Source organism: Pterocles gutturalis, unplaced genomic scaffold (genome assembly GCF_000699245.1).
Source record: "Pterocles gutturalis isolate BGI_N339 unplaced genomic scaffold, ASM69924v1 scaffold22263, whole genome shotgun sequence".
NCBI classification, from domain to species: Eukaryota; Metazoa; Chordata; class Aves; order Pterocliformes; family Pteroclidae; genus Pterocles; species Pterocles gutturalis.
In genome coordinates, this window is record NW_010123644.1 from 175 (window position 1) to 20,651 (window position 20,477).

The following is a 20,477-nucleotide window of genomic DNA, read 5'->3' on the forward strand; positions in this document are numbered from 1 at the left end:
ATGTAGCATGCCATTGTTTTGAAAAGTAATAATTACACAAAGCTAACATTTCAATACATTTTTCTTTTAAATATTTATATAGACCAGAATACTGTGCTACAGTTGAGGAACTATTTTTAATACTGGACACACAAACTGCACAAAGGAATAAAAACCCTGAAGAGTTTTTTTGGTTAAAAATTTGAAATTTCAAGTCAATAAAACTCTTAAAGAATTAGAAGTATATTGACTCAAAAGTGAACAATAAAAATAAAGAAATGATTAAACACTCTTCTGAAATACTCATGTGCACTTATAGAACTTTCCCTCTAAATGCATTTCAAGAAAATATAGGTTTAATATCTTACCTACGTATCAACTTGTAGCATTACAAAAAATAATAATATTCAGAGTAAAAGATTTTAATTATTAAATGGATTCAAATAAAAATTCTGATTTTGCTTTAACACGAATATAGATTTTACCTTTTCCATTGACCATTTGTCATGAGAGTGTTCTGCATATTTGTTAATGAAATATTCTAGCTTTTCAGGGATTGTAATGCTGAAAGTCAAGAGAAAAATAGCCATTATATCACACACACTAAAATGTGTTTATGTTTTGAAGAAAACTTCCAAATATATAATTAGTAGTGCATGCATCCATTCAAAGCATCTTACTGTGCTCTGTTTCCTCACATACAGTTTATCCAAGCCCCAGTTAAATCAAGGCAAAAATCTGTGTTATTTATTGGGCACTAAATGAGAACCACAGCTGTTGCAGGAATTTTACTTCTTTGACACTCACGCACACGGAAAAAATAAAAAACGATACCGAGCATTCATGCTTTTTGTCACATATTTCTATTACTAATGTTAATTTTCTTAGGATTAAAGATATAACTATTACCCATAGTTTCAGAAATATGGTGGTAATGCACATGTCCATTATAAACTGTGTTAACAGTCCTTTCTGAAATCCATCATCTCTTTTATATATTCCTATAAAAGTTATTATATGCTTGCAGCATTATGACTTATGACAACTCAAAAGTTATATGCTTAAGGCTTTATTTTCCAACACCCCCGTGAGTATTAAAATCCTTATTAAAATATTTTAAAAACCCAAATAAATACACTAGCCCTTCAACAAGTGTACAAAACAGTGCAAAAGCTAACATTTCTTAAGCAGTAAAGGAAAAGCAGTTATCTCTGTCAAACAAACACTAGAGACAGAATCTCTTGCAAAAATTATTTCTCAAATATCAGTATTATTATGCATCTGCATTCCTGAAAAGGGAATAACTGTTTCTTGATCACTTTTGAAATAGCAAAATCTTCCCTCTCAAGACAAAGAATTTTGGCAGCAAAGGTGTTACAGTGCCATCTACTGCAAAGTAGAAGAGTCTGGTTTTAAATCTTCAGTGATAGGGTGGGAAAAAGCAGAAACGTAAAACCCTATACACGCTTTCAAACAGTAAAAAGAACTGATGGCCATGCTGGATAAATACTTTCTGGTCTTTGTGTCTTGTTAGGCTCTTGCAAACGACTTAATGTCACACATAATGTCATAGTATTGTTAACTTTGATTTGTGTCTTGGTAACTTTGACTTGTGTCTCGGTAGTTTTGAATCCCCGTTCAAATGATCATGCTGTACAGTAATAGTTAACTTTGTCATCAAATTCTGTAAAGTCACACTTTTACAACACCATATTGAAATCACTTTTTCTAATACCTTCAACAGTGGTTCTTTAAGTGATCTAAATCACCCATTCACAACAGCATACAAGCACAAGCATGTTGTAACAAAGGTATCAATCTACTGACAACATTCTGTGTTCTGAATGTTAATACAGACAGAAAGCTCACAAAGGCAATTGAAGCAAATGTCTTACAAGTGGCATTTGTCGAGACACAGTGCATAACCACCCTGCCGTAACATGGTTCTATACAAAGGAGAAGAGGCACTGGCTGTAGTCAAAAATCAGGGCATAAAAATCCCATTCAGATATGTGTATTTTCTGGCTAACATACTTTAAAGAACATGGTCAGAATCTGTATGCCTAGAGAGAATGAAGATCTTTCTGCCCAGTTCCCCATTATTCATGGTTAAAAGAGATTATATGAATGCATGATCATCATCATTTTTTGTAGGTACACTGTCATCTACACATACTGGAATTAGTGTCTTGGCACATGTTAATAATGACAGGGATGATGTAGACTAGTCTATTTTTTCTGCTCCTGAAAACATGCTGGTTTGTTTGCAGCAGACATATAAAGGTAACTGGATAGTTATATCTTCAAGCTGAAAATGCATTAAAATATTCTAGGTCAATCAAGAAAATAGTTATGGATATTTATTGCTTTCTATGATTTAAAATAAATATACAAATTAAAAAAAAATGAAGTTAAGGTCTCTATTTTACCTAGAAGATAAGATCTCAGAAGAGAATAAAAGCTGTAAGTTTACATCATACCCATCAACAGACTCTATCCCTCTTTTACACATTCATGACCAAAAAAAAAAATAGTTGCAACAAAATAATTCCTTACTTTGATGTATCAACAGGTTGAGGATTAAAGTTCCCATCTGAATCCATTGAAGACTGTTTTTCCATCATATTGACATAATTTGATTCCATATAGTCTGGAGGTAAGGCCCCTGCAACTGCACTCAAACAAGGCAAAGCTAATTTAAACAGTTCTTGTTCATACTTCTGTGGAACACAAAGGGGATAGAAAGTGAGCAGAGAATGGAAGCTATCAACATCACTCCTGAAACTGATATTGCTCTATGTGAAACCAAGCAGCCACAGAATGGATTTCTTATTCTGTGTGAAATTGAATTTTTGTTCTGAAAACAAAGGAAACTGACTGTCCAAAGCATATTATAGACTATAGAGAAAGCTAGGATCAAATCTTGCTTCACTAGGAGCAACACTGGGCATTTTTCAGATGTCTGGGAGGACAACATAGCACAGAAATATGCACAGTGTTTCTAAATACTGAGATTTGAAATGAAACTCACGAAATTTTAAGCAGGTTGGTTAAACATACTCACAGAACAAACAATAAGTACACACCAAGGCGTATTATTTAACTTTTGTCCAACGTAGAATTGAGTCAAGGGTGATGAAACTACAACTACGAAGCAAAGAACTATGCTCTTGATTTAAGGAAGGATAGGGTGTGAGGTAGAAAAGTGCAGCTTCCAGTCACCTGCAGATGCTTGAATCTGCTTTTAGGGCTCTGAAGTGTAGTTGACCCATATAGATACACTTCAAGATTGCTTCATTAGCTATATAATTTTTTTAAATGAGCAGACAAAGTGGTATACCCACGTTAAAGCAGAAGCTCTAAGAGGAAGATTTACATTTACCAAAGCCTCTATTTTTCCCTTTAAAGTGGACAATAAAGTGTTGGTAAAAGCTGCGTAAAAATTACAGATTAAATAAACAAGGTTACACACTAAGGCTTTTACAGTAGTAGATGGATATTAAAACAAATTACCTTTTGAGACAAAGCATCAAAAATACCCCAGAACAACTTTCTGGATAAATGAAGTTCTTCTTCTGAAGCAGCACCAAAGTTACCCCATCCACCTGGCAAGCAATAGTACTTCCAACATCTTTCATAATGATTTGTCAGCAACTAAAACAGAGCATATTTTGAAAGCAAATAAAATATGTTGATGTTCTTCCATCTTGTCACTCAACCATTACACAGACAATGCCAGAAAAATTTCTAACTTTTATCAGGAAGTCATGTCGTGTATCTATTCTTTAAATCATTGGTGGATACACACAGAGAATGAGCAGTTCTTTCTTCTCACATTAGAGCCATATGCAAAAAGCATGTGACAGAGAATAATTTTCCCCAGTACCACAAGAACTCTGACAGCTCAGCTGAAGACAAGAATTCACTTCCATCTGTGCGCCACTATTCCAAACACTGCTGCTTTGGCAGGTAAGATAGTAAAACCACAATTTCACCTAGTTCACGATTATTATTTATATGTCTGAGAGATATTCAACAACAACTCCCAGTGTGACTCACTCTTCTGTGAGCTGTAAAACACGCTATCCCTCTACCCTTCTGTCCTCTATTACAACTGGCAGAGGAGCTTTATCCTCTCTCCCTCTCTTTCATTAAAAGCATATTTCAGAAATACTTTCTTCTTAAGTGGTTACAAGATTCCAGATTATCAAGGACTCAAATGGTGCAAGGAACTGCTACTGGGTATTTGCCAAAGTGCAACATTACAAATTTTATTCTTAATGTGTCCTCTATGTCCCTGAGTCACAGACATGAAGAGGAAAAATTAGTTGTACATCTGTCAGTAACGGCAGTCCCCAACATCAAATTTCTGGCAATAGCAAAGCATGAAAAGCTAGAGCTACTCAGGGGCAGTTTTCCTAAAGCACAGAATGATCTTACTAAAAAATTTAGCTGGAATTTCAATTCAGCATTTTTAACAGTTCCTCAGAGAAAAAGAGAACTATTTCAACATCACTTCGCAAAGCATGTTGGCAAAATATTACAGTCACAGTCAGTGACTTTCTAGTCAGAACAAATGCCAAGATGGAAAAATGCAGATACTCATAATGTTAATGAGCAGAAAATAAGACAGGCATTTAAAAAAAAAGTCCTGATGTGTAGAAGTCTTACTCTAGTAGAAGTCCCTGATGCAGCACTGAATATGATTTAGGAGGAAATAAAAACAAGGCAGCCCTATTCCAGAAAGTTCACACCTGATTACACAGGAAAAGCATCACAGATTGGAATTCACATGCAGCCTAAATGGAGGTAATTTTTAATTGTAGAAAATCAGCAAAGGTATTCACCGTAGCTAGCCTTCATGATTTCCTCCTCTCTTCTCATTCAACATTAAATTTACAGATGAATTATTAACTTGTAGCTGTCTCTTTACACTACTATAACCTGTTTGCTAGCACAAGCCCATAAGGAATATGCATGGTACTTTCAAAGTAGAAACACATCAGTACATAGTAGGAGTCCCTTGTTAAATGACTGAAAAACAGTTTATTGTCAGTGAGACCTTTGAGAAGTTCTAGTTCTATCTTCAGATAAAGAGTTCACTTTCCTCAGAAGCTCCTATTACTTGGTTAAGTGTCAATGGACAAAATCATTTGCCCGTGCAAAACAAATCATTTGCCTTGGCTGAAAACAAAATGAAAGATTATTAAAAATATGTGTTGCTTAGATTTCCAAACACTAAGCACAAAAAAAGAGTCTGTTTTCCAAGAGCAGAGAAAACCAGCAAGTAAGGGTACATACAGCCTACTAATTCCTATCTTCCTTTGTGCACCGGATTCTGCCCCCCGCCCCCAAGGGTTTTTCTATCCTCTTTCTATATGGGCTTAAAAAACCCTGGAGATAATTAAAGGAGAAGCAAACATTAGATGTGGACTTCATAATTCCATATAGATGGATGTAAATTAGACTGAATTCCTACCAAAGTAGCAACTTATCTGTAAGAACTACAGTCTTAAGATTATTTCAGAGTGGAGATAAGGTAACAAAGAACATAAAGAATATTCTCCATATAAGTATTTTCTGTTGCATTTTATTACAAGGAATACTGTTGAATATTAAAATATACTTTTACCTTGAGAGGCATCTTTGCATGTTCATTTAATAGAGGAACATCAAATACTAATCTTCTCAGCAAATGCTGCATCATGGAAGGCCGCAACTGCCTAAGAGCAGACAAAACATTTCAAAAGGGTATACTAACACAGTTTCATGTAAATAATTAATAAACACATTAAAGCAACCTGTCAGTTTTATGCCATTAAAATTCTTCAAATTCATAAACTAATAGGATTTTGCTTGGGACACTAAAAAAATGTGTCCAAGAGAAAGCAAACAAGTACATACCAAAGAAAACCTCCCGAACAAGCTGCAAATCAAGTGCTTTAAAGAAGCACAGAAAATATCTGATCTATAGACATAGAAAATCAGGAAAAAAACCAACTGAATTTTGATATTGTGTATTATGATCACCATGCCCATAAGAAAAGGCCAGAATTTTATTTTCTTGTAATAGATCTCAATGGCTCTTACAAATATTCTAGAAAATAATAAAGACATAACAGCATTAACTCTTCAGATGTCCTAAGCAAGACACACACCAGTGCGCACCAATTGGAAGGACAGAAGAAATAGGTATAGCATGGATGTTAGAATGACATGGACATTAAACCTTTCCAGATAAATAGCAAACACTGGTCCATTTTATCAGTTCTTATCAAGGTAATATATACATAAAATGGTCCACGCGATATATTTTATAAAGAAATGTTATACAGTACTTTTTTACAGTACTGTAATACAAATGTCTGTCATTTCTGAACACATTTCCATATTATGCAAAAAAAATTATGGTGAAATACTAAAAAAAACTTCTGGTGATCTGAAAGCCTAAATGTTGCTAACTCTAATTAGAAATTGAATTCTCAAGTGCCTAGTCAACTTCTGATAACTGAGCCTGTAGGCTTATAAAGAAACAGATAATCAACTGGTTTTGAGATTCCAGATACCCAGACAAAATTTGTCCTGCAGTTGCCAATAATGACATATCACAATACTAGTCATTGATTAGGATGTCAAATGTAACACAACATAAACATCTCCATAGAACTGTATAATCTACTGATCATCAACCATACTGCCAACCTGTACAGTAAACATTTAAAATTATTTAGTTGTAATTTAAAGTATTACATCTAAAAGTATTTAAATGGCATTTCAATGGATGCACAATTCCATATTTCCAGAGCTTCAACTTTTTGCAGTACGTCCTCTTAGTTAATCGCCAAGCTTTTAATTTAAAAAACTTGGTAACAGCAAAATAACTGAGAATGCCTATGAGCAATTAATAAAGTTGCAAAATTAATACAGTGTATTAAAAAATATCACAATAATCTACCAGAAAAAAAAAATCTTAATTATGCTGCTGGTGGCATAGTTCTGCATTCCCTTATTATAAGTATCATAGGTTACTTTATCAATTAGCATTCCTGTACAGCCAGGAGTATTTTCTTACCCACAGATAGACAGCAAACACTCTTCAATAGAATCGCGTTGAGCTTTGGTAAGAGAGCATCCCTTTGAGAGTCTGTACACTGTATGTAATAAGGAATCGATGAGGGAAGCATGGTGCTCTGTGCCAGCAAAAAGAGGAGCACATCTGGTCAACAGAGGCAAGACTGCTGTGCAAAGGTATCGATTCAGAGCCAAAGCCATATCCGTAGCACTTAAAGCAGCCTATGAATTAAATGGGACAGAAATCAGATTTGTCTCCTCAATGTTGTTACAAATAAAAATAACTTGTTGCTTGTTTTACTTTTGTAGTAGTTATAAAAAGGCAAATTTACAAAACGCACCAATGAGGATTTGATGCCTACTGGAAACTTCTTTTCCTTCTTCCAAAGTCTCACAAGATGGCTTTTGTTTTGTTTTGTTTTGTTGTAAACGGACAAAACCATAAATACTAAAGCTATTCAAAGAAAAAAAAATTTCAAAACTATATTAAAGAGTGTCGTAGTTGCTTAACAGAACACTCCACAGTCAGGTAATACCAGGCAAGTCTGCATTTACAAAACACAGTATGTTTCTGTGTTATGATCAAGCCCAAGTTCCAAGTGAGGAAAAAATCCTCACCTGCTCTTTCCTAAATAACAACATAATGATTTTCAGAAAAAAAATTTACATGAAATGTCAAATAGCAAAATCAAAGTGTGTCTTAGCCCTCATGTAAACTCTCTAAATCTGATCTTCCTGGACCAACCTAGCTAAGAAACATTAGATGGAAATAAGACTCACAGAAATGGCAGCAATTCTGAGGAGGAACTGAAACAAAAATTTAGTGATTTCCTAAATAACAATGTAGGCGTCCCTAACAAATGTATGGAGATAAACACTTTCTGTAAATCTCTGGAAAGAGGCTCTCAGTTACATGCTTCACGGGCAGCCTATTCAATTTTGATTTTATAGAACAAGCTCAAAAAGTCTCCTGGGGAAAGGCATTATGTCTCTTATGGGTATGGGTATTAATGGGGGTTCTTTATAAAGTGAGCATCATTCTGGAGAATGCTCCTTCACTGTTCTTAGAGTATTCTCAGTAGCAAGAGGCACTTCATCCAGCATTTGAGAAATGGAGAAGATAACATGAAGAAACATACGTATATATATATATATATACACACACACATATATATATTTAGGGATGAAAAATGCTGCAGTGTTCAGTAAGATATCAATCAAAATAACAACAGACTTAAACCCTTACTGTATCTAAAGAGGCAGCAGCACGAAGATCTGGCAGAAAGCCAACTTCAAGAAGGTGTAGAAGAAAATCCTGGTCCTCAATTCCATAGACCCTGTCAAGGAATAAAACCATGGCTGCCTTGTGATCTGGGCAAAACCCCGCAGACATGTCAGGTTCCACCACAGTACCATCTAAAAGGAAGAAATAAGACTTCAATGACAAGGATCATCCTCCACCAGCAGACTAGGCAGTGCTACTACTTGTCAGAGGTTTTGAGTTTCTGTTAATATCTAAGCATCTTCCCCATGGTTTTGTTACACAAAGGCAACATATTTGTAGTTAACTGAAAAAGAATACATAAGGCAAATTGTACCCAGATAGACCTCAAAGTCCATACATACTTTTCTGTTCATGCTTTGTGTATTAAGGGCTTATCTGTTGATATTCTAATATGATAGTACCCAAACCATCTACATCAAACATCCCAGTAATGCAGCACTAATGAGCACATCTGTAATGTATGACAATGAATTAAGGTTGTGCTGAAAAGTCCTCTGTATCTGAAAACATCTGAAATATCTGAAAGGAAGGTATTAAAATATTTCTAAATTTTGATAATTTCAAAATTTTCAAAACCACATAAAAATGCTGTATCTATGAGCTGTATCTATGAGTTGTACTCTATGCTTCTGAGGCATCTATAGATATATAGTTCTATATATATCCGTACACATATAGATATCTCACATGTATCTCTAGATATATATTGATAACTATACATCTATCACTATTTAGAATTAAATAAAGTTGTAATAGAATTATTGATCTTTTTATCTCTTCTACTGTAATCTATCAGGCACTATTGCACAGTAACTGCCTAGACACTCCATGTTGCAATTATAATGTTCTCCCTCCAGATTCCCAAAGCAGCAGATGTAACTCCTTTTCTTTTTATATTGATGCTCACATCGCTCCCACTATTGCAATCAATTCTATGTAGGCAGAAAACACAAAGAAATGTATTTGCATATTATGTCACACCTATAACTTCACCATAGCTGCTGAGGAACAACTCTGGTGTCTTAGTAAAATCTGCTAGAAACTATTGTAGGGTTAGAACAGCAAAAGCTAAGGATTATGTTATGAAATGAGACACTAATTTCTTAAAGTATTTTAGAAAAATAAAAAGCATACATTTTAAAATTTCTTTTTAAAGTTTGTGTTTTAATTTAAATGAGTGGGACTTACATCAGTGATTTAACTGTACACAGATTTATTGCCTATAGCATACACAAAAATTTTTGAAATGTGTTTGAAATACACATCATTTCTCTTCTAATTCATATAATAAATAGTTCAATTCTATAACATTTTAAAATACTGCGAGAAGTATAAGTATCTGTATGTGGTAAAATTACAAAACTTAAGAATGGTGTGGGAGAAAAAAAAAGAATAATCATCTTACCTTTAGCTATGGTTGGCATGTGGAAGGGAATACTAATTACTCCCACTAAATCTTCAAGTGGAATCAAAGACCGTAGAATTGATCTGATTCTAATGGCTTCTCCTTTACCAGCATGGATTAGCTAAGGAAAAGACAAATAAAATATTAACAAGGTCTTCTTTTTATCTTGTATATGTGTTCAAGTTCTGGAAACTTCCTGAACCATAGATACACAAGAAAAAACTGCTCTCAAAATTGCATTATAATTGATAATGTAAATTTCATGCAATTTGTATTAATTTGCTGCATTTTGGATACAAATATGCAGAGTCTAGAAATCTAGATGTTTGGTTATTAAATAAGACTAAGCTCATTTTCAGAATGGAATGTTAGGTAAAAGAGGTGAACAAACCATCAAAACTTAGCACATGGCAAAGGGTGGGGGGGAAGGAGGAGCAGATTTTCAGATGAAAAAAGCTAATTTTTCTGTCCTGGTCAAATAACAACACTTTAAGTTATCCCAGTTGTTTTGCTTTTGTTTTAAAACAGGGAGAAAGCAAGACAAATTTTTTTTATTCAAACAAAACAGACATTCATACACTGACCTTATTATATGGATATCTCTATCCTTTAAGTTATCAGTCTCTGCACGAATCTGATACTGATCTGTACTGACCTATATGAATTATGGCACACTTCAGGGTGAAACGAGAAACTATGCATAACTAAGTAGAATTTCTGAAGAACAGGAAGGTATTTCGAATCATAAACATACTTTCAAATAGTTTCAAGCTCTTAGGAACTAAGTGGTAAGGGCTTGTTTTTTATAGTATGAGTGTCTAATACTTTGCATCTGATGCCTGAAATGGTGATATCTTACCTTTGAGAAGGTTTGTCAGTGTTAATAAAGATTATGAGATACCATGTGTATGTCCAGGGACAATAATTATTCCTAAGTTTTAAAAGAATGCCCTATAACATTTACACTGTTATATGCAATTTAAACAGTCTGTTTAAATAAGTATATAAAGACAAACCACGGTTAAAAAAAAAGAAAAATCACTCTACACCATCACAATAAATAGGGAAATTTGAGGAGTCTGATCATCACAAAGGACAATCAAACAATATTCATGACAGAATGCTGTTGAAGACCAGCCATAGGGAACAGTAATAAGAAAAGCAATGGACTAATTTCTTTAAAAACAATAGTTTCTGCAAACTTCACAGAAATTCCTTGCAAATTAGCAGATGAACATATTATGTACATTAAGACAGTAAGATGTACATTAAGATAGTGGTAGCTATACCACTGCTTTAATACTTGATAACATGCTACTGTGGAAAAGCCAAACAGCAAACCATCAATCAGTAAAACAGCTACACCTTTACCTTCCAGTGCATGAAGACATAAAACTTACATGCATTTCAGGGGCACAACGTCCTAAGAGATCAATTAAAGCAGCATAAAAGGTCATGATTGCATTTCCCATGTGAATAGTGTCATCTTCTTGTTCTTCCATTTCACTGTAATTAGTTAAATGTTAGAATAATTAAAAGATGAAAAAATACAATAAAGTTTTTTACATCAGCAATAAATAAAGGAAACCTGCTTATAGGTGTAACCACTTACACACAGAGGTTTTCTGTTAACTCCTGGACTTTTAGCAGACTAACACAGAATGGAATTTGTCCCTAAAAGACTGTAGCGACATCTGAATTGTTACCATTTGTCTGTCTCATTTTGTATCAGGGGATTGATTCTTAACTGACTGACAAAGTACAAACAGAATTCTAAAGAGGATTTAATATGTAGAAAGAGTTACTTAAATTAACAGTGCAGAGGAAGCTCTATCTGACAGAAGACAAATCTCTGCCCTCCACAGGATCCAAGGAAGAATCCAACTGTTAGTTCACATGGTAAAACAAGCAAGCCATTTCCTGACTAAGATTATAAAACAAATAAACAAAAATTATGGCAAGCAACTCCACTGCACCTACAGGGTTTTACTAGATCCATTACTTGGGGAAGGTCCATCTCTTGTTGGATCTTCTGATATTTGTATTGCTTCCTCCATGGTAGCAAGTAACCCATTGCCTCCTTCTCCTCTTAAAGCTGGACCAAAACATTCAGGTCGACGGATAAGCAGTCTGACTACAACATTAGCATTCTCCTCCACACTCTCTCCTACCACATAGAACAAATATCAAGATTTAAGATGATATCAAAAAGACTTCTAAAATATAATCAGAAAAAGGTACACAGAAGTGCAGAATGTATGCATCTGTAGATACTTGTAACTGCAAAACATGAAAAAGTTACATAAACACACAAACATACTCCTCTATTATTGTACTAAAAGCTATTTAATAAAACACAAGATTTAATTCAAAATTAAATTGAGCCAAAGAAGTAACTGGGTAATAAAGGATGTTTAAAGCATCACTGAAGCTACTGATTTGTAGTAAAGACTCACGGTCACATGCGAGAGTTAATGAGGGAACCAATACAGCTGCTAAACACTAGAACTGGAAAATCTAAATCTTCATCAAAAGATGGGGGGTTACCTATCTATGTGTGGCATGAGTTTCATGATAAAAAGATTTAGGACACTCCGCTCTACTTCCAAAGGACATGGGGCATTTCAAAGACTAAAGATGGATTTTAAAGTGGTGTATAAGCTGTTAGGACCCTATATGACTTGTGAAATTGGCATCTGAGTTACTGTATGTCTTGCATAATTCTACTCTTTCTGCAAATTGTCCTTCAAATCTATGGTAACTTATCAAGTTGGCCTGTATTACTATTTTAAATTACAAACTTATGTGAACATTAGAGGATGTTCTACATTTATAGTGTTGAGGAAGTTATAAATTTATAAGCTTGTACTCTACCATTGCAAAATACAGCAAACCGAAGAAAATCCAAATATCGCTCTCCTTCAACTGGATTCCATCCGATGTCTGGGTAGCCTTTAGAAATCAGCAAAGGACAACTCTGCAATCCACATCCAGCTAAGTAGCGAACCACCTAAAATCAAGGTCAGATGAAAAAGATAATTGTGAAAAAGAAGAGAAGTGAAGTTTCAAAAGGAAAGCATCCTCATGCGCGGTCTTGGATACGGTGTCCACATTCAATTATCCCCAATAAAACCATATCATATTCTGGACAAATGAGAAGAGCAGCCTCTTCCTTAGTTCACTTCCCCAGTCTTTTCCTACTTCTGTGATGAACTGCAAGACCTTACTTATCTCAGTTTCATTTTTCCTCTCTCTAAATCACTGCTTTGCTATTTGTCTTATTTCTCTTGCAACCATGAGCATTACAAATTAGTCAATCTTCTAATATTGCCCAACTACACACTATCCATATTTGAAAACACGTCTTCTAATATAACTCGCAGGTCTACTCTTTAATTTTAACCTTTCCTTTTCACTTGCCTTTTTTCTTCCTTCCTTTTCAAACACACAGCAGTAACACTCCCTGTAATTCACACCTATAGTCTCTGGAGTAGTTTTCAGCTGGCCCTCTCCTTCTGAATTGTAAGAATGTAAGCACAGCCTTTAACCAGTTCAGACACCTTATTTTTTGCCAACCATTTGTAAGAATGATAAGTCCTTTTAAACACACATGGTCCACCTTCCTGTTCCAAGAAAGGATCATCTACAGGTATATCACTTCTGACAGATGCTTTCGTACGAAGGTTACAGCATCTCCAGAACTGAAGTCTTCAAGAACAAATTGGACAATGTATTCCACCCTCTTACTTTCCTTTAGCAAGTGTTTTTCAATGTCTGTCTTGAATCTGTCTTTCCATTATTTAAGCCACTTTTCTTATCCACCACTGACATAGCAACCATTATTCTATACCTTCTTGCAGCTGCAATTTACATGTTCTACACAATTGTCACATGATCTCTTGAGTTTTTTATTCTTTACTCTAATTAATCCCAACTCCTTCAATCTTTTCTGAAGTAGGTTTAAATGTTTGGGGAAAAAAATATGGATAGATATGGATAGATATCCCTATGAAAATTTGTCATATATTGTAACAAGTTGTCACAAGGCTTCTAGTAGTCCCTGTTGCATCATGCCACCACTGCATGTCACCATAAAGGCAGAACAACAACTCCTTCAGTCTTTTCTGAAGCAGGTTTAAATGTTTGGGGAAAAAAAATATGGATAGATATGGATAGATATCCCTATGAAAATTTGTCATATATTGTAACAAGTTGTCACAAGGCTTCTAGTAGTCCCTGTTGCATCATGCCACCACTGCATGTCACCATAAAGGCAGAACAACAAAGAAAGACCTTAGCAATGAAATTTTGTTCGGTATGGACTCTGTTATTCTCAGTAAGAGCTGCCCTTGAGGCAATTCCTTTTGGTTACACCTATGCAAGTAATGACTGTAAACTCAGTTCAACCAGACCACCAGCAGATAGAACAAAAAAATCAAATCCTGATAGTCTTCCTCTGAAAGGTACCTAAAACTCCCATACAATTCTTATTATCTTAGATGTTTATTACTCCAGGTAACAGGAATCTTCCCCTCTCTACAGGGAAAAAACCTGCTTGATAAAGAATCTACCAACCTTCTCCAGATCAGGCTCCCTTAAAGCTAGTGCAAGTTCATTGTTATCCATCACAGAGGCTGCTGCAACATCTAAAGGAGTTGATCCTCGCATAGATGGAGAGGCTGTTAAAATAACATTTACTTTCAACACCAACTTAATAATGATGATCAGTAGATTATACCACTCAATTGATAATAAATCACCATGCATTCATATGAAATTTAACATTGATATGAAATCAAAATACAATGTAGATGTTCAAGTTAGAAAGAACTTTTCTTACACATTCCTATTCTCGTCACGTACTTTGTTTTAAGATCTCATTCCTTCTGTTTTTCCTAACTGACACAACTTCTTTTGAGGAAAAGGTAGTGAGGATTTTATATCTAAAACATTGACAATTTATCAAATGTATTGAAATAGAAAAGATCTTTAAGCTTTAAAATATAAGATTATATGTTATCTATTTCTTTAAAAAATGGCAGTCATCATAGCATTAGAAAAAGCTATGTTTTTCAATGCATTTAATTTGGGCACTTTTCTCCAAAAATATTTTTGTTTACACTTCCATCCTGTACACATACATTAATAAGGAATTTGTGATCATTTAAAAAAAGACTATGATGATTCTAAGTAATCATATACTGTCAATTACAAGTACCAAATTAAATAAAGGATAAATGTATCTCCTCTATAACACTTCAGCCTAGAAAAGAAAGGTTAACATTTTAAAAAAACTTCAAGGTTCATTTCTGGGCATCTACACATGCATAACCAAGCATATGAACTCCGTATTTCTCCCACCGACACAGATGTTGGAGTATGTGCATGCATGTGTATACTGAACAGTTTACAGAAGAAAGTGCAGGGGAGCAAGCTGGAGCAGGGAGAAGTAAGCCCTGATGAAATGCTGCCAACAATTATTTACTATTCTCTTCATCAAAATCAGGATTTTATTCTGTTCCTCAAAATGTACAACTAAACACTGTCTCTCTCTTACTGTCCACGCACATACAAAAAAGCATACACGCAGAAAAACACATAAGTGGTTATATATATAAAAATCAGCAGAAAGTTTTAAGATATGGGTTTTGGTTTAGAATCTCAAAAGCCACACACCTAGTACTTACCAAGGCCAACACTGCTATTTTCCAATAAATAGCTAAGATGATCAAACATAGCTTTTTGATTCTGCCTGCTGATGCGGCAAAAATAACATAGAAAACGACAGCAGTTTGCCACCATCTTTGGGAAAGTGATTTCCTAAGAAGCAAATCAAAACAGACTGAAGTTCAAACTCTAACACAGGAATAAAACTTGCAAAAGATTATTTATATAACAGCCTTTGAAAACACTGCATTGTATTCATTGAACCTCAGTGAAATTAACTGTTAGTTTCACTAAGTTAGGTTTCACCCTGGAATCAACAGGGCTTTCTCAGCAAGTAAATAACTCCTTAAGCCCCAAAGATCAAGGTATAAGCTTGAAAAACAAGACCCAGGTTCACCCATAAATTCTCGATTCAAACAAGAAAGAATGCGAATGCTCAGATTCACAGAGCAATACTGCATTGATTTTTAATTAGTTTCCAAAAAGATCTAATTGGGTCAAACCATGACACCTTTAAAACCCAGTAGGCATATAAAGTGCTATTTGCAGTTTTTTTCTTTAAAGCATCTGAAAATTACATTGTTAATTATGTCTTCCTCCAGAACAGAAGGAGAGATTATTCTAAAAACTTGGTCAACTATTGTGTTAATGGAAACTAGAAGGAGGCCATGGTCTTAGTACCTCCAGTGACTGCTCAGCACCTTAAAGGATAAAGCTTTAAAAAGATATATTCTAAATTCTCTGTCTTCTAACAGTGAATTGCTTTACCTTGGATTCTCCTCCACCAAGCACATTTACCATCACTTCCATTACAGTTTCATGCATGCCTAAAGCTCTCATGAGATTTGGATGTTGGTAAAATACTTTATTATTCATGATGTCTCTACAGGAAAACAAAATTTAAAAAACTGATTAAAAATTTGACTTACAGTAATGCCCAGAAAGACCAGCTGATCTTTTTTCCCCCCAAAGGCTACAACTGGACTTTGTATTAGAGATGATAGAGGATAAACCCTGCCTCCAAAAGCTACCCATGCCACATTTCCTTTCTGCACTAATGCTTCATGCTGTGGAAAAAGACCTCGATGATATCAATCTGTCAAGTCATTCTAAACTTTTATTTGTCTACAGCAGTTTTCTTTTAGAGAAATACAGTACAGAAAGTCAAAACATCATCTCAGGAGCTGCCAGCAATATTCCTCTACTTTGGAAGTACATCCTCTTTCAGTGTTCTTTTTAGCTGTATACTGCATTATGAAATGTGGCACTTAAAAAAAAATCTTAACAGCTTTTCTGAGGAAAGTGAGTTTTCAAGCAGGAATTCAATTTCTCAGCTGGAAGAAAGGAATATGTTCCACTTGCAGCAAAAAACTTGGTATTTCTAAACAGGTGCTGGAGCCCAGGTTAGGCTATAAAAGGTACAAATGGCATAGCTGGGTAACCTACAAGGTAAACAAGACTAAGATAGAAGTTACCAAGAAGGGTGATAGGAACAGGCAGTGAGAACACTAGGTTGACAAAGTACTCTTTCTTCCTTACACCAGACTTTCACATATCACCAAAAACATTAAAATTAAATCAGATTCACAAAATCCTAGTTTTTTATTCATAATAGGAAATGTCAAGGAAAAAAATGTAAAAGAACAAAAAGAAAGTAGAACATGAAAAGAAAACCCTTCTGAGATTGTTTTTTTTCCCAGGCACAACAATGCCAGAATCTAGTAATCACTCACTCATTTTAGACTTGGTTAGCTTAAGTGAAATGTAACAAATCAAATTTGAAGGACAAAGGTCGATTTAGAAATACCAGTATTTTGTGTCTCTTGACAGCTGACGGACTTTCCCCTTTGACAAAGCCTTAGCATGAATACACTGAACATTGCAACAACCAGGGAACATTGATGGGACCTGCTGGCAAGCTAAGAAATAGGCATTGTTCATAATTATATTACCAAAATATGTATATACATTATCTGGATATTTGAGGTTTCCAGTAAGCTCACAAAAAAAAAAAAAAAAAAAAGTATTTTGCACAACAAAATCTTATCTTCTCCTTGCATTCCTGGCATTCTTTATATATCTTTGGTTGTCATTGCTCTTGCTGACTGGGGATTTCTAATAGATCACAGCTGATGTTAAATCTCACAAGACATCTCTCAGATGGTAATATTTATTTGAAAAAAAAAGAGAAAAAAAAATCTCTTTGCTAGTAGAGATGATCACGTTTTCTGTACTGTTTTCTCAATTGTACTGTTTATTAGGCTTTACTTCACTAGTATTAATCACATAATTAGGATGAACTACTTCATAGTTCAAATAGTACCAATATATTCAGCGCAATAAAAAGATGTCCTAAGCATAGACACATGTAGACACAACTCCACTAGCTGACTGCTGGAAGGAATTGTACGTGCCAACAGCTACCAGTCACTGCATTTTTTATGGACAGTATACTTGATAGGATTCTTCACAGCCACACTATTTAAAATATGGTAACAAGATATATTTTGTAGTAGCATAAAACATTACATACATGTTTTCAACTTTTCTCACAAGAAGTGTTACAGATGTCATTTGTTTCTCTCCAAAATTAATGCATATAATGTTGCAAAGGCTGTATTTTACAAGTGAAGATACTACACAACTGACACCAGTGTCTACATTTACACCCATATTTAGACTATTAACATTCAAACTTCATGTATAACCTTGGCCATAACCATACAGCAAATAACAAAAAATATTTGTAAATAAAGAGATGTTACACTCCACTTATTTACCCTAATCCACGAATCATAAGTTTCTCTTCCTCCTTCCCCATTCTGACACTAAGCAAGGAACGGATTTGGCCGAGGGATGCCAGAAGATTGATTGTGTCTTCCACAGACACACTATTTATGGTGTAGGTCTTTGGTAGGGCTCGAACCAGGCCACCAATACCATCATATTGGCGATGTAGCAATACAAACATGGCCCTCACTAATTCCGGGTCTTCTATCACTGATTCCTGAGCCCAGCGTACCATCGTGTCTGAAATCAAATGCTGAAGAGTAGCTGTGAAGAAAATACACAAACCACAAAAATTACCACAAACTGCTCATCTCTCTGCTGGTAGTCCCCCAGAACCCACCATGCAACATGAATTTGAATTAATTCAATATCTAAGAAGCACTATCAAATCACATAAGAGAAGCAGAAACATCTCAAAACCAAAACTATACGTATAAAATTAAAATACAGAAATTAAATCTGATAACACAAAAAAATCATGAAGACATACATGTTTCTCTCAAAGTCACCAGATCTATTTCTACATATTGCTTTCAAGATTTTTCCAGGAAATCAGGTGTGAAGATTTTTCTCAAAAATTATGAAGTAAGACTGGAAAAAAATATACTGGTAGCACACGTAAATGCTGTATTATTTATTTACACGTCTAAGTTCTGTATCCAATCAAAATTTTATAATGTACAAACCAGAATAATAAAATTTAGTCCAAAGGCCCCTCAAAACAAATAGAAATGAAGAGACTCCACTCAAATAAAGGCAAATCACCTTTTGTATATTTTGAATTCAATCTGTAATGAAGCAAGAAACCCATATCTGATATTCTCACTGACAATATTTATTACTTGGGAGATAGATTTGGGAAAGGCATATGTTAAAGCAGAAAAGCTATATAAAGCCAGACTACTGTTTAGAAAAATTACTCATGAACTAACAGTCAAGACAAAGTATTTTATAAAGACAATTCAATAATGTTCTTTTTCCCATTTTTAATTCAGGTTTGCAAGGCTTTGTCATATCGATTCAGGATCCTCTGGAGATATCCTGATAGTTATATGCTAGAGAATTTCACCTTTAGTACTTACCTAACTAATCAATTTATTTCCATGTCAAGCGGATAACAGCAAAAGCTTGACGGGAAATTTGGTAATCCTCCCTGAAGTTCAATAAACTGCCTAATAATTATCCTGATGTTGAAGAAGGTGGCTGATGCAGACCAAATACCAAAAATATTTTCAAATTAGAAATCTATGTGTTGAGACAGTAACATGATTTTGGAGTAAATAAGATATAATTTCATGCCAAACTCAAAAAAAAAAAAAAAAAAGTACTTAAAGAATTTTTGAAGGGACAGGAGTTTACAGAAAAGAGAATGTTTAACAAAGAAGAGAATTTGTGCTAAGATGTGCTAATACAGGGTAAGGGAAAAAAAAGAGCAATAGTACTGTATTTTATTGTTACTCTCCAAACACTGTACTATAGGTTTTTCCATTGTCATACAGCACAGTATTTTTTGGAATAAAAACACTTTACAAATGAGTAAAAGAATGAAAGGTGTTTAAGGTGTTTGGGCTGATATTTAAGAAGGACTGAAATAAATAATAACAAGAAGGAACATAAGAGTAAGTTTTCTTCTTTTTTTTTTTTTTTGTTTTGTTTTGTTTTGTTTTGTGAAGAATCACATAAGGAGGCTATTTGTTTCCTGTTTTGATAACTGCAATACTGCATCCCACCTACCTGTGGGTCTGGCTGTTATCTTGCTTGCAATGAAGAACCCAAGCAGCCTAGCCACCACAATACTGAGTTGTGTGGGTGCTTATTTGCTCTGAAGGGTTGTATGGAATTAGTTTAATATAATACTGTTTTCTACTAACATGAGAGAGAGAAAGAATTAGATTTTGTAGAGCTTTAAGCTTACTACAAGAAAAAAAATTAGGAAACTGTAGGATTCATCACCACATTCTGCATAGTCCTAGCCTCTAATTATCACTGCCTGATAACCGAAATAAGAGTTACAAACTGCAAAACTGGAAGGCACACTTTTAGGAAGACAAAAATGTTTCTACTTAAACACTAAACTAACACTAATAACTGGCAGCTAAGAAGCCATCTCACTGTAAATACCCTGGGGCAATCTTCTCATCCCATAACCTTAGGCACTTAAATTAAGCAACCAAGTTAAAAACGCCAATCTGTCTAGGAATTCTGTGGAGTCAATGAAGGAAACTAAGATTTTTACCAAAGTCAAAATACCTAAACTGTGTGTCCAGAAATTCATTCCTG

At 34.6% G+C, this 20,477-nt stretch overlaps 1 protein-coding gene across 1 annotated transcript in view; it reads right to left on the bottom strand.

Moving 5' to 3' along the window:
• Positions 1-449: 449 nt before the first annotated feature.
• Positions 450-20,477, bottom strand: part of LOC104465080 (ryanodine receptor 2) — a gene marked incomplete at both ends in the record, with an annotated part of 69,677 nt that continues 49,649 nt past the window's right edge. Inside the window, 14 exons of the mRNA XM_010077990.1 lie at positions 450-543; positions 2,536-2,699; positions 3,493-3,633; positions 5,612-5,702; positions 7,052-7,272; positions 8,297-8,466; positions 9,741-9,861; positions 11,141-11,246; positions 11,721-11,907; positions 12,615-12,750; positions 14,316-14,419; positions 15,428-15,560; positions 16,176-16,290; positions 18,188-18,461. Of these exons, the coding sequence (XP_010076292.1) occupies positions 450-543; positions 2,536-2,699; positions 3,493-3,633; positions 5,612-5,702; positions 7,052-7,272; positions 8,297-8,466; positions 9,741-9,861; positions 11,141-11,246; positions 11,721-11,907; positions 12,615-12,750; positions 14,316-14,419; positions 15,428-15,560; positions 16,176-16,290; positions 18,188-18,461 (2,057 nt within the window). The remainder of the gene's footprint in view (positions 544-2,535; positions 2,700-3,492; positions 3,634-5,611; positions 5,703-7,051; positions 7,273-8,296; positions 8,467-9,740; positions 9,862-11,140; positions 11,247-11,720; positions 11,908-12,614; positions 12,751-14,315; positions 14,420-15,427; positions 15,561-16,175; positions 16,291-18,187; positions 18,462-20,477) is intronic.